The following is a 14226-nucleotide window of genomic DNA, read 5'->3' on the forward strand; positions in this document are numbered from 1 at the left end:
TAATTGATCTAAAGAGGAATGTGCATGATTAATATTTAATAAAATACAACAAAAGTGGTTTATAGGCCTGTAACCTAAAATAAAACGTAAATAGCGTATAGATCTAAACCTTAAACCTATTGGCCTTGTAAACGAGTGTTTATGTATACTAGAAATTACAATTTATTATTTGCGGGAAGTTACTAAAACTACAATAACTTTAAAACAAAATGAGCAAACTTCGAATTTTCTATTTACAAATTGAAGCATTGCATTATTCACACAAGTATATTAATTTAGGTTACTATACGGTGGATTAAAAAGGCCTTAAACACCCTCCTAAATAAGTTGTTCAGGCATGGTCAGATCTCAAAGTGTTCTAGGTTTTTAAGAAAAGGAAGTTCTGCTTAAATATAATATAAAATAGCTGCTAGCTAGTGTGACCAACGAAGTAGAGGATCGAGGGATGAAGCTCACAACCCTTTGGTTTATTTAATCGCGCATTCCGCAATGAACTAGTGAACTAATTAGGGTAAGGCCAGCCAAAAAACAATAACAAAACATAAATAGACAAATAAAAAGATTAGCTACCTTGCTTTAGGCATAAAATATTCAATCAAATATCAAAAATCTTTGTCCTACTTCGAATGATGGAAAACGCAAACATATAACAACAGTGCAGTAGCAGACGATTTTTGGCTAGCAGACAACGCATGCTAATAAGCTGAGCAAAGCGCATACTTTGCTAGGGATAATGGAAATTTCGGCATTTTGTTGAAGTTTCCACGTTCTTTTCCCTTTTTTATTCAACATGGTAAATTTGAAAATAAAAATCTTCGTAAGACTTCGGCAATTTCGAAGCTGCGTCGAACAGAAATCCAAGATTGCATAGACCACTGGGATGAAGAAATGCAAGTAGTAGTAGTATGTCTGAATCGGTGTTCAGGTCGTAATGTACGACCTGGGAGGGTCAGGTTCAATCTAGACCTCTTCATCTCTACTTGACTGTTATAACTGACAAATGCTGCACGATAATTCACGAGATTAGTGCACAAATAATAATAATTATTACACTATTCCTATTACTCTTTTCAGGGCTATGTCCATGAATTTCAAACTTAAAGCGTCTATCTATTGGACGAACTACGTTGTCACGCGCTCGTTATCAGGACTTAATTAAATTTTTAGTGCTAGTTTAAACGAAAACTTAATTTTTTGAATTACTTAAGTGAGTAGTAAGAGTATAATAATTTCTGAATGAAGCTTAAGTGAAAATAAAATACTTATATGATTTGAAAAGATACATTCTACGTGGTCCCCTGGTGGGACAGCAGTAAGTCTACGAACTTACAACGCTAAAATCCGGGGCTCGATTCCCTGCGTTGGCACAGCATATAGCCCATTGTGGCTTTACTTTAATAATAAAAACATTCTAAACAAAACAAAGCTTTTATAACAATTTGTAAGAGTTGATAGGTTTGTATGTATTTCACTTGTCACCACTTTTGTATGTACTTTTCTTTTTTAGGAAAAAGTAGAATATGTTTTCCTGGTGATCTTCACAATTGAATGTATCATGAAAATTATAGCCTATGGGTTTTTATTCCACCCAGGTGCTTATCTACGTAATGCATGGAATGTACTCGATTTTATTATAGTAGTAATAGGGTAAGTAAAAATTTCAGAATACCTTTAAATGTTTGACAAGTCAAATTAATCTGACATAGATGAACCACCTGGAAGTCAAGGCATAGCCCAACCATTTTCTGCATTAATGGTTAGAATAAATTGCACAAATGTTTTATTAAGAATTTGTAATTTTGAAACAGCAAGAAAGTAATCTTTAAGAAAAGGATATGTATAGTTGTTTACTGGTGTGTGTGTATGTGTCATATTTAGGACTTCTGTTTTTTTGGGTGTAATTTTTTTTAAAGAGGTGTTTGTTTTGAGCTGATTTATAGTTTTACTTAGATATCTTAAAATCAGTGTTTTGGAGAGTTTTAATTTCTAATACTGTTATGAGCAAACTAATGTACGGTATATTCTCTGCACAAATTTATTTTATGGGAGTAATAACAGGTACAAAGTATAGTTCTATTTATTTTAAAGCTTTGTAAGAGAAAGTGGAGATGTTAATGTGATGTAAACTACATAACCATTTCTGGTGTTTATTGGTAAAACCCATTTAACTGTTTTTGTATCGAGGGTGTTTTATCAGTGTTAATCGGTTAAAACCAAAAATCAGAAGCTCTAGCTTTATTGTTCCTTACATAAAGACTAACTGTTTTAACAATTATTTTGTAACTTTGTTTCTATATAGTATCATTAGTACAGCCTTATCCACCTTTTTGAAGGAAGGTTTTGATGTCAAAGCCTTAAGAGCATTCCGAGTTTTAAGACCACTTAGATTAGTATCTGGAGTCCCTAGTAAGTATACCTGTTTTTTTTCTGTTTCACACATTGATAAAACATGGGCAACTCTGTAAAAGAAAAAGGAAATTCCTTTAATTATTCTGATTAGTATCTGTTAGAACACACAAAAGGTATATGGAAGAGTCCACCAGACAAATATAAATTTCAAAATAATTAAAACTGAAAAATTTATTATCACTTCTCCACTGTTTATAAAGTTTATGGTTTCAGTTGTGCAAATTACAGTTGAGACAACTGGAACATATTAGTTTTGTTTGTTTACTTCTGGATATAAAACATAGCTTCACTGTGTTATCATATTAAAGCAACAAAATTGATTGGGATCTTTTGTAATCATTTTAAACTTTAAGTTATCAACATCTTGTATAACTTAAAAACCTTGTAACTGGTTATAAGCCAATCTAACTTACACATAATATTGCTTGTAATAGCCCTATATACCAGAAAGGGTCCAATATAGTTAATCTTCTGTGTTTTTTCTACCTATTCTTAAACGTCATTGTCATGACAGAAAACATACTGTATCAAGATTAGATATATTACAGCTAAAGATTGTAGGTAAAAATAGAAAGAAAAATAGTAGTAAATAGTGTTATATTAATAGTAACAAATGTTAGTAGAAGAGAAATGGAAATTTGTTTGTAAAGTTTTTGTTGCCACTCTGACACAAACAGTTTTACCACTACACCACTAACTTAAATGCTTGTATTAAACAGACAGGGGATAATTTTTTCATCTTTGTTAAAATGAAAATTGGATTTCGACAGATCATTAGATAGCCTTTGATTATTAATGCACTATCAATATTTTGTTAGGCGTCATTACAATAGAAAGGTAATATCTGCCATAAAAATGGTTATACATGTAGCACATTATTTTGGTAAAAATGGGAGTTAATCTCAACATTAGAATTCTCTACACTCATTGTAGCTTTTTGCTATAGGTCATTTCCTAGATAATCATTAATGTCTTTGAAGACTGTTATAGTGCTTTAGAAGAATCACAATAAACAAGTGTTGGTATTGCATAAATGAGTTGAACGGGAATTAAAAGCCCACAATTAGCTCTCTGAATTAGTTATCATATGATAAGACATTTCTGTTACTTTGAAGTCTTTGTGTAATGGTTTGATAATGACTGAAGGTTATAATGGTATTGTTGCGTCAGCGAGGTCACGTGACTAGTATCACGCCACGTTTTCTAGAAATATCCTGTACCTTCAAGAACGCCCTAGCATTTACTAGATATGTGTTAGTCTTGTATATATAAGACGTTCACAACGTGACGGGACAACAGAGGTAATGAGTAATTGAATTGCAGTCAGAGAGAATATTGTTAAGCACGTGAGAATTATAGCGTTTGTTACAGAGCGACTGTCGAAATTAAGTGTATCGTAAAGTTGTATTCGGAAAGAATAAACCAGTTTTATTTAAGAAAGGACTTGTGTCGTTAAAGTTTCGTCGGAACGAATTTACGGAAAATTAACTAACGACTGGAGGCGTAACAGTATTATAGGTATTACATTTCTTAGAAAATTTGTATTTGTATTGATATTAGTAACTTTTAAGATCATAATTAAATGACAAGTTTGTTTTTATCATCTTTCACTCATTCTGAGATTATATATTTAATTAAAATGTTGATATTCAGCACACTGTTTTAAAGAATATCTAAAGAATAATGACTTAAGTTTTAAGAACAGATTAACTGTCCTGTTTAGTCATTCATTGTGCCCAAAGGTGAAGAAAGTAGTTCATTTGAGGAAGACGATAATTTCTTACAGTTTCATGCATTTTTTTCAGGTCTCAGACCATTACATAGGTGTTAATTGCTTGAAAAATAGAAAGTTTTGAAATTATTCTTAAATCATGCAGCCACTTCTGGAGGCTGGACTTGTGGTTTTAAGTTTTGTGACTTTTAATACATCTTACTGTTATTCTTTTGTTTTCAGGCCTACAAGTTGTATTGAATTCCATTCTTCGTGCCATGGTGCCTTTACTTCACATTGCTCTTCTAGTCATTTTCGTTATCATCATCTATGCCATCATCGGGCTTGAACTGTTTTCAGGAAAAATGCATAAGACTTGTTTTGATAACATAACAAGTAAGTCATAAATTTTTTACAGTTATTGTTTATACTATTTTAATAAATAATTACCTTTGTAAACGTAGTAGTCAATAGTTGAATTCATTATATACTACTTTGAAGTTCCATATATATGTGTGCAGGTATAAAGGATAATGTGCTCAAGAAATCCTTGTTGAAAAAAAAGGACAGTTTCTCTACGATACACATAAAAAATTAAAAGAACCTACTAAAGACATGTTCACAAAATGTATAGGTTTCTCATTGTTTGATGTGTTAGTTAAAGAATTATCTTGGTTTTAATGGAGTTATCTGTGAAAGAGAATTACCTATGTTAAGTAATTTTTATTAATTGTCTAACCTGTTGTTCAGTATGAATTATTCATCTTAAGGCAAGTTGAAAAAAAATAGCTAAATGACTGTACAGTTTTTGTCTCCAAACAAGTCAGTATTTGTTTGGCTTGTAATACAGACCATCTCTCATCTTAAGTACTAGATTGATTATATGGTAGTTTGAACTGTAAAAAGTGCCTTACCAATTGTATCTATATAGTAACCTTTTACTTGGTAGACCATTTGTCTGGTGCATGAAAAAACTTTGGTTGAATCTTGCTCAGAGGAGATGCAGAAATTGGAGCCAGTCTGATATATATGTCATATACACATTTAATATTAAATGTAACAGAATTTTACTGTAATAGAGACAACACTGATTATGCATAATGAGCTATAACTGGCTTATTAAACTGTGTGCAGAAACACAGGTTGTATTACATATAAAGAATTGTAAACATTATTTTAAGACATCATTCTTGACAAATAGTGTTGGTAATTGGTTGAAACATTAAGATCAATGACTGTTTCATTAGAACTGATCAATCATCGATTTTAATTGGTTAGCTACAATAAGTTGAAATAAAAACACTGCAAATTAGATGTATTTGTGTGTAATTTTATTCCTCCTCTATATTTTTACTGTTCAGGATGAATTCAGAACAAAGAAACACACAAAAAGTGCATGGCTTAAACTTTATGCATGAATATCTTATTAAAATCATTGGATTTCCTTCACTATTTTATTCAAACAATAAGCTCATCCAAAGTTCATTTTACACACAATAAATTTGTATAATTCTTTTAGCCCTTTAATTATATAACAAAAACTCAGCTTAGCTTGTTTCGGTGACTGTTAACCAGTGGGGATACCCATATCTGACAAAAGCTCAGCTTGATTTGTTTTGGTGACTGTTAACCAGTGGGGATACCCATATCTGACAAAAGCTCAGCTTGACTTGTTTTGGTCACTGTTAACCAGTGGGGATACCCATATCTGACGAAAGCTCAGCTTGACTTGTTTTGGTCACTGTTAACCAGTGGGGATACTCATATCTAACATAAGCTCAGCTTGACTTGTTTTGGTGACTGTTAACCAGTGGGGATACCCATATCTAACAAAAGCTCAGCATGTCTTGTTTTGGTGACTGTTAACCAGTGGGGATACCCATATCTAACAAAAGCTCAGCTTGACTTGTTTTGGTGACTGTTAACCATTGGGGATACCCATATCTGACAAAAGCTCAGCTTGACTTGTTTTGGTGACTGTTAACCAGTGGAGATACTCATATCTAACAAAAGTTCAGCTTGACTTGTTTTGGTCACTGTTAACCAGTGGGGATACTCACATCTAACATAAGCTCAGCATGTCTTGTTTTGGTGACTGTTAACCACTGGGGATACCCATATCTAACGAAAGCTCAGCATGACTTGTTTTGGTGACTGTTAACCACTGGGGATACCCATATCTAACAAAAGCTCAGCATGACTTGTTTTGGTGACTGTTAACCAGTAGGGATATCCATATCTAACAAAAGCTCAGCATGACTTGTTTGGGTGACTGTTAACCAGTGGGGATACCCATATCCTACAAAAGCTCAGCTTGACTTGTTTTGGTGACTGTTAACCAGTGGAAGATAGGTATCTCCACTGGTTAACAGTCACCAAAACAAGTCAAGCTGAGCTTTTGTTAGATATGGGTATCCCCACTGGTTAACAGTCACCAAAACAAGTCAAGCTGAGCTTTTGTTAGATATGGGTATCCCCACTGGTTAACAGTCACCAAAACAAGTCAAGCTGAGCTTTTGTTAGATATGAGTAAAATTATGTTTGATTTACTACATAAACATCTAGTTTTCTTGCCATGAGGTTGAGAAGTGAAAATTTAACAAAAATATAAAAACAACATATCCCAAAAAATAATATTGTAATTGGTTATAATGATTTATGAAAAATTGTTATTGAAAGCCTGGTCATTTGACTCTGATAACCAATGTTTATTTATTCTGATTAGTTGTCACACCAGTATTGATAAAATGCAAGTGTATTGCTTGATTCATTGCAGTGTGGAATTGCTATTTTTCATGTTTTAGCCCCAAGTGCATAGAGAAATAGGAAATGAATAAACATACATTCATATTGAGCTCAATCCTGTTAAAGCTGGAATAGCTATTAATTTTACACTTCATTAATCAGCATTAGAACATATCTTTATTCAGATGTATTCAGGCAAATGTTTCTAAAATTGTGTACGGTTTCTGCATGTAGTTAATCATGTCTGTGCTGATTGGATGTTTCATGGTTGCAAACGTGTTAATTCTTTGGTACAGGTAAAAGATACATCCTGCAGCCTATATTCTTAGGTCTCAAACTAGTATATATATATATATTTCTTTATGGACTAGGAAGATAAACTATTCTAACAGGCAATATAAAAACCTTTAGAACTAGTGTGGCTTAGAATTGTTTGTAAACCATTGGTTGAAATATGCAACTCATGGACTTGTGGGATAACCTATTAAGGCTTTTGCCTAGGTACGTAAATCAGGTGTTTCTATAATTTTATTCCATGATTCTCATGTTTTTTTGTGTGTCTTGGTATCTGTTTTTTGCACTTCTTGCATCTTTTGACCCCCAGCAGCCAGTTGTACAGAATTAGAAGCTAACCAATGATTTAGTGTTTAGTTCATTTGTTTCTGTCCAACTTATTCATTGCTTAAAAGACCTGAATGTGTACTTTTGCAGAAACTTTTGGCTTTTATGGAATACGTCAATGAAGCTGAGTTCTGTACTGTTAATATTATAGATTTTGTCTATTGAGTAATTTTGTAGAACTTATGAACAATGAATTCCAAACTTCATGTTAATTTGCCTGATTCACTAGCTTTCACCTCCATTCAAGATAAATTGTCACATAATTACAGGTGAACCAAACATTTCTCTTAGGAGAAGCATGTTTTCCTCCATTTTACTTTCATAATTGAATCTAAATTATTAATATCCTATCCCAACTGGCCTAAGAGGCCCTGGTATTGGGATATTAAATACCTCTTTGGCACTGGATATAGCAGACATAGTATGGTTGGTATATTATTGTACATTCTGCTTTTACTTAAAAGTTTTTATTTATAAATAATATTTCATGTATGTACCCTTGCATTTTGTTTCTTACAAGCTTAAAACATGAAATTACAATATATTCCAATGTCTTAGTTAAGAATATATTTGACAGTTGTCAAGAAAAAAGTGTTCAGGATATTTGTATCAAACAACAAGTATGTATATTTTTATGTTTTTTTGTATCAAGAAATAGACAATTCTTATATTTTTAATTTCTTTTGAGCTCTCAGAAATGACTGTGAACAATTCAGAACAGTACCTGAAAAATATGTTCATCGGGTGTTGAATATTAATGATTTTCAGAGGTGATTGGACTGGATGATCCCCACCCTTGCTCAGTTGGATCAAGTGGCTTCCATTGTAGTGAATATAAAGAAAATCTTGTGTGTAGAGAATACTGGGATGGCCCAAACGATGGAATCACAAACTTTGACAATTTTGGCCTTGCCATGTTAACTGTATTCCAATGTGTGACATGTGAAGGATGGACAGATGTTCTGTATGATGTAAGATGTCTCTGGTTTTTGTATATTTTATAATAGAACATAATTTAAAAACTTGAAGCATACTTACCTTTGATAGTAAGCACCATACAGTCAGTTTTACAGATTCCTGAACATCCAGACCAGTAGGTTATCTTATGCTACAATGTTTTAATGGTAATTAGGTTTTCTGCATTTGCATTGCTAAATTAGTGTTATATATATATAACTCTTCTTTTTTTATATATTTCAGATAGCATGATGGCTTATTGATGAAGACATGTTTTGCATTTTCTTTTCATATTTCTTTATTACAGCATATAAAGAAATATCAGTAATAAAGATCGTTTTTTTAATTATAAGCTAATCTGTAGAAAAGCAATAATTCTAACTTAATTACAGTCATTAATTTTTGTATAGAGAGCTTTTTATATTTATGTATATTGTATACTAAGACAAAATAGTATACGTATTATGCAGTGTGCTGTTGCTAGTGGTAGGGCAAATAGGATTTTAGGTTGTATCTACAGAAATATTGAATACTAGTCTAAAGAGGTTATAATTTCATTGTATAGGTCACTCATTACGCCACATTTGGAATATCGAGTTCACTTTTGGGCTCCTTACCTTAGGAAAGACATTGAATTGTTGGAAAGGATTCAGAGAAGGGTTGCTAGAATGGTGCCATGGAGGGAGGGGTTGTCTTACGAGGAGAGGCTGAAATTTCTCAAATTGTTTTCTCTTGAAAAAGAAGAGTTAGGGGATCTGATTGAGGTGTTTAAGATTGTAAAGGGAATTGATAATGTTGATGCATCATCTTTTTTTCATATTTAACACAGAGAATAGTAGGACTATGGGACACAAATATAAATTTTACGAAGGTAGTAGTCATCTTCAGCTAAGACAGTTTCATTTTCCAACAGGGTAGTTGACCTTTGGAATGTGTTGCCTTCAGATGTTGTAGAGGCAGTAATTTTAAGTTAGTTTAAGAAATAGCTTGATACGTATATGAATGGTAAGAGTTGGCTTTAAGATTTATTTTAAAAATGATTCTAATATATTTTAAAGGATGGAACAGCTGAGATGGACCAATAAATCCCATGTTGTCCTAAAAGTTATGTTATATTATTTTGTATACTAAGACAAAATAGTATACTTATTATATATATTGTATACTAACAACACATATTATACTTGTTATGTACATTGTATACAAAGACAAAATGGTATATTTATTATGTATATATTGTATGCTAAGAACACATGTACCCTTTGAAAGATTTGGTAATTTTCATCTTTGGAAGTTGTATTATGAAAAAAAAATTAACATTACTTTGAAGAACAGTCTTAATTTGTTCACATTCAACCAATTGCAGTTTGTTTTACTATAATATAGAATACTGTAAACATTTATTTGGAAGTTACTGACCTCAAATTTATAATAAAGCTCTCAAATTAACATTAAGACAATTCCTTGCTCATATAGCTGATTAATCTTCAGACTTTTCCAGTAGTACATTTTTGAAAGTTCTTGTCTGTGTTTGTCTAACATTACAATATTCAAACATGTTCAGCTCACCTTAAATAAATGTGACTTATTCTCTGTGAGGATAAAAAACAAAAAAATCAGTTACTTATTACTGTTAATATATATCTTCTGTCAGATAAATGATGCTGTGGGAAATGAATGGCCATGGATCTATTTCTTAAGCCTCATCATCATTGGTTCTTTCTTTGTTCTTAATCTTGTGTTAGGTGTACTAAGTGGGTAAGTTTTATAATTTATTTATAGTTTTATATCATTCATAATCAGGAATCAGTTAGTTTCAAATATGCACACATGTGAAGTAACTTAATGTTGATAAAAGGAAGAATACTACATATAATATAACTGGTTTAATTTACAGAGAGTTTTACTTTTAAACCTAATTTGAAGTGTTTTTTCAACAAATATTAATATTCATGTAACAAAATTTCTGTTTTTAAAGACAAATATTCAAGTTAATTTGACAGAAAGACACAGAGTAATATTTAGTGACTGTTATGTTATGTATTTCAGTAGGCATAACACAAACCCAGTGATTTAACTTATATTGAATTTTTTATAGGCAATTCTCAACCCATAAAATTTCCTAATGTGAATATAACTTAAATTTAACAGCAAATCTCTCAGTGAAATGAGAATGAATTATTTAGTATAATGTTTGTATATTATTTTTATATCAACTAGAATGCTATCTATTTTGACAGTGTAAATGATAACACTAAAAAAACTTAGTCACATTTAATAGATTTTTGCTGTTATGTGATGAAGTTGACTTTTTTTATGAGTATGATAGTCTCCTATGGATTAGCAGTAAGCTTGAGGGCTCATATTGCTAAAATTTGGGGTTTGATCCCCACAATTGACACAGTGCAGACAGCCCATTGTGAACCTTTGGGCTAAAACACATACTAAAAAAAAACAAGTATGAGAAAATGAACAAAATGGATGTTATTCTCACTCTGGTAGATAAGAGTGTAGGTCGTCTACTCTCTAATAAGTTATGTAGAGACTATTGTATTGTTTCTGCTTTGATAAGCAAGTTATGTAGAGACTATTGTATTGTTTCTGCTTTGATAAGCAAGTTATGTAGAGACTATTGTATTGTTTCTTTGATAAGCAAGTTATGTAAAGACTTGTATTGTTTCTGCTTTGATAAGCAAGTTATGTAGAGATTATTGTATTGTTTCTGCTTTGATAAGCAAGTTATATAGAGACTATTGTATTGTTTCTGCTTTGATAAGCAAGTTATGTAGAGACTATTGTATTGTTTCTGATTTGATAAGCAAGTTATGTAGAGACTTGTATTGTTTCTGCTTTGATAAGCAAGTTATGTTGAGACTATTGTACTGTTTCTCCTTTGATATCTGGATACAACTATGTGCAGTTGATTGTTTGTGTATTTTAAAGTCATAATAAAATGCAACAAAATGAGGTGTAGGGTGGTAAAGAGTTCTTTGTGACATGTTGCAAAACTTATTTGTGAAAGGTTTCTTAAATTATAGGAAATGATAATTATTATTTTAAATGAGTAATGTATGCATTTTATTTATTGATGAGTAGATTAGAAAACTAGAAAACATAATAGGTAAAAATATTTCATGACAGTGCTTGAGCTCCTTCTCTAGAGTTACTTATGGGTATAAGAGATTTAGTGACAAGTTACAGCTTACAATGTATTTAGTAGACAGTACTCCATGTCAGTTGTTAAAAATAATCAGTTAATGGTACACGATTCATGATATAAGAAACTTGTGATGGCTTTTTTGGGATGAATATAGATCCTGTTCAAAACTCTGCATTAAAATTATAATTTTGCTGGACAGGGAGTTCACCAAAGAAAGAGAAAAGGCTAAAGCAAGAGGAGATTTTCATAAACTTCGAGAAAAGGAACAAATTGAAGAAGATCTTCGGGGTTATTTGGACTGGATTACACAAGCAGGTAGGAGGGGAAATCACACAAGATTTAATTGTTCTAAGTTAAATATTGTGTATCTATAGGTTCTCTTTGTCAAAATCAGGAAAAGTACTTTAAAATGCTAAGTTATGAAGATATATCTAGATGTTTTATTTCAGTAAAGTTTGATATTCATTAATTTATTTATCCACTTAGGTTAAGAATTACAGACCATAGAAAAAAGATACTCTGTGTTTTTGGTCCTAATGATAGTAGGACGTTTTTTTTTTTATAGAATCCTGAATAGGTGGACATGTATTTTCATATTATAAGTTATACCAGTAACTTGTTTAAATTACACACAGTTTAGTAACAAGAACTCACCTGGAATGGAATTTCTGAGATATTTCTAAGAGCTGTTTATTATTTGACTTTTAACTCCTAAAAGTCCAGTCAATGACAGCTCATGTTATTTTTGTGTGTCTGAATATCTGTATATCTTTTCCTATTTGTAGAGGATATAGATCCAGATGAAAATGAAGGAAGTGAAGATTCAAGACATGGTAAATGAATTTATTAGTGTACTTTTTATTTAATCTTTTCAAATTAAAACTGTTATATAATATGTATAAGTAAGCATCAGCAAAATAATATTAATAATAATAATAATAAATTAGTTCTTGAATGTACAGTTTTGAAAGTAATTATTGAAATGGTGAGGGAAAGATGTTAAAGGAGCATGTTAAAAGAGTAATAGCACTGGCTAATTGCTTAGGCTCCCCTCCATACACAATAAACATGTTGAGTCCTAGTGCAAAAATGTATTTTTGGACGGACTACTGTAGTGTGAGTGCCCCATATTTAATCCTTTTACTGTCAAATCCTAAGACGATTGACTTAAACATTAGGCTACTGAGATGCCAGAGTTAAAAGAGTAAGGGGTAAATACTATAGGAATACCACTCCTTTGTCTTATGAAAATTAACTGCCCAGATTAAATTAACACGTTAATAGTTTACACTATGATTGGTTGTCATTCAAACAATTCACAATAATCCACTGATGAAATGAATAGCTGCAAGGTGCAATGCTTTGTGTAAGACAAAGAGCTCACAAACAAATTACTTGTGCATTGTTCAACTTATTATTATTCTTTTTTTTATTTTCAGTGATACTGTTTTGTACCATTAATAAGTCCCCCATTTAGTTGTTTGTGAATGTGTCCCATTTGTGTATTTCCACAAATGTTTCCATTAATGCAGACAAAATATCTCCAGTCTCTGGATATTTCTCAGTACCTAAATCTGGCTTAACAATATTAGAGTCAGATGAGATTCATTGAAAATGATTTTATAAGTTTAATTTTTAATAAATAAAAGAGGATACATATAGTTAAATTAATCATTTATTATGTGCAATGTTACAAAATGAAAATACATTACTTTTTATAAGCAAATTCTGTGTTTTGAATTTTAAAGGCATTCTTTAGAAAAAATACATAACTTATATTAAGCTTTTTTTAGCCAAGCTAGTTTTAAATATGCATAATTGTTATTCTATGTTCTTTAAAACACACTGCTAATTTATTATCTTTACTAAATGTCAATAATGTAAACATGAAACATCATTATTTTTCTTTTCTTTCTTGCTATGTGTTATGTAAGTGTTTACAGTATTATTTTTATAGTTCCATAATATATGATAAAAGTTAAGAATGAAGTTTATATTAAAGCAAGCTCTTGGAGATAAAACTTGAAATTCGTAAATGAACTACTTTCACGTCATTATGAGATGGGTTTTACTTGTAACTGATGAAAAATCTTACTTAGATATATGTTGAATTTAAACATATGAATTTTATGCATAATATAACTGAAAGGAACAAATCAACAAAGAGTGTGTAGGTAATAAAGTATGGATATGCTTATGTCTTATGCAGATGTTTATGTGTTCAAGCACAATGATGTAGATATTGGAGACAAGATAGAAGGGGAAACTAACAGTGTAGACAACTTAAAAAACCCATCTTGGTGGGCAATCAGAAGGTTTGTGTTTTCTTTCATGCCAGTATATTGATATTATATTTTTTGTAGTGAATGGAAGAAATTTTACTAGAATAAAGTAATGAATAAGAAATGAGGTAGTTCTAGAACTTAGGCTCACATTGTTTTTTTTTTATTTTATACAAATAAGTTTGAAGAAAATCTTAAATGCATTAAATTTGGGATTCATATAAGTATGTCGGAAAATTTTTTTTCTTTTTTAACTGACGATATTCCTGAAATAAATGATTATTCACTTATACTTGCAAGTAAATTTTTTTTTATAAACTTACTCTTACAACATAATATAT

General features: G+C 31.1%; 1 protein-coding gene across 4 annotated transcripts in view; it reads left to right on the forward strand.

Moving 5' to 3' along the window:
* Positions 1-14226, forward strand: part of LOC106464499 (muscle calcium channel subunit alpha-1-like) — a 137996-nt gene that overhangs the window by 72939 nt on the left and 50831 nt on the right. For all 4 annotated transcript variants that reach the window (XR_002611763.1, XM_022392237.1, XM_022392235.1 and 1 more), the window contains exons 4-11: positions 1508-1647; positions 2300-2406; positions 4364-4516; positions 8255-8457; positions 10098-10201; positions 11803-11918; positions 12389-12436; positions 13813-13918. Coding sequence is in view for 3 of the 4 variants with exons in the window: in XM_022392237.1 (XP_022247945.1) it covers positions 1508-1647; positions 2300-2406; positions 4364-4516; positions 8255-8457; positions 10098-10201; positions 11803-11918; positions 12389-12436; positions 13813-13918 (977 nt within the window). In the remaining variant the exon portion in view is untranslated. The remainder of the gene's footprint in view (positions 1-1507; positions 1648-2299; positions 2407-4363; positions 4517-8254; positions 8458-10097; positions 10202-11802; positions 11919-12388; positions 12437-13812; positions 13919-14226) is intronic.

Source organism: Limulus polyphemus, unplaced genomic scaffold (genome assembly GCF_000517525.1).
Source record: "Limulus polyphemus unplaced genomic scaffold, Limulus_polyphemus-2.1.2 Scaffold1669, whole genome shotgun sequence".
Taxonomy (NCBI): domain Eukaryota; kingdom Metazoa; phylum Arthropoda; class Merostomata; order Xiphosura; family Limulidae; genus Limulus; species Limulus polyphemus.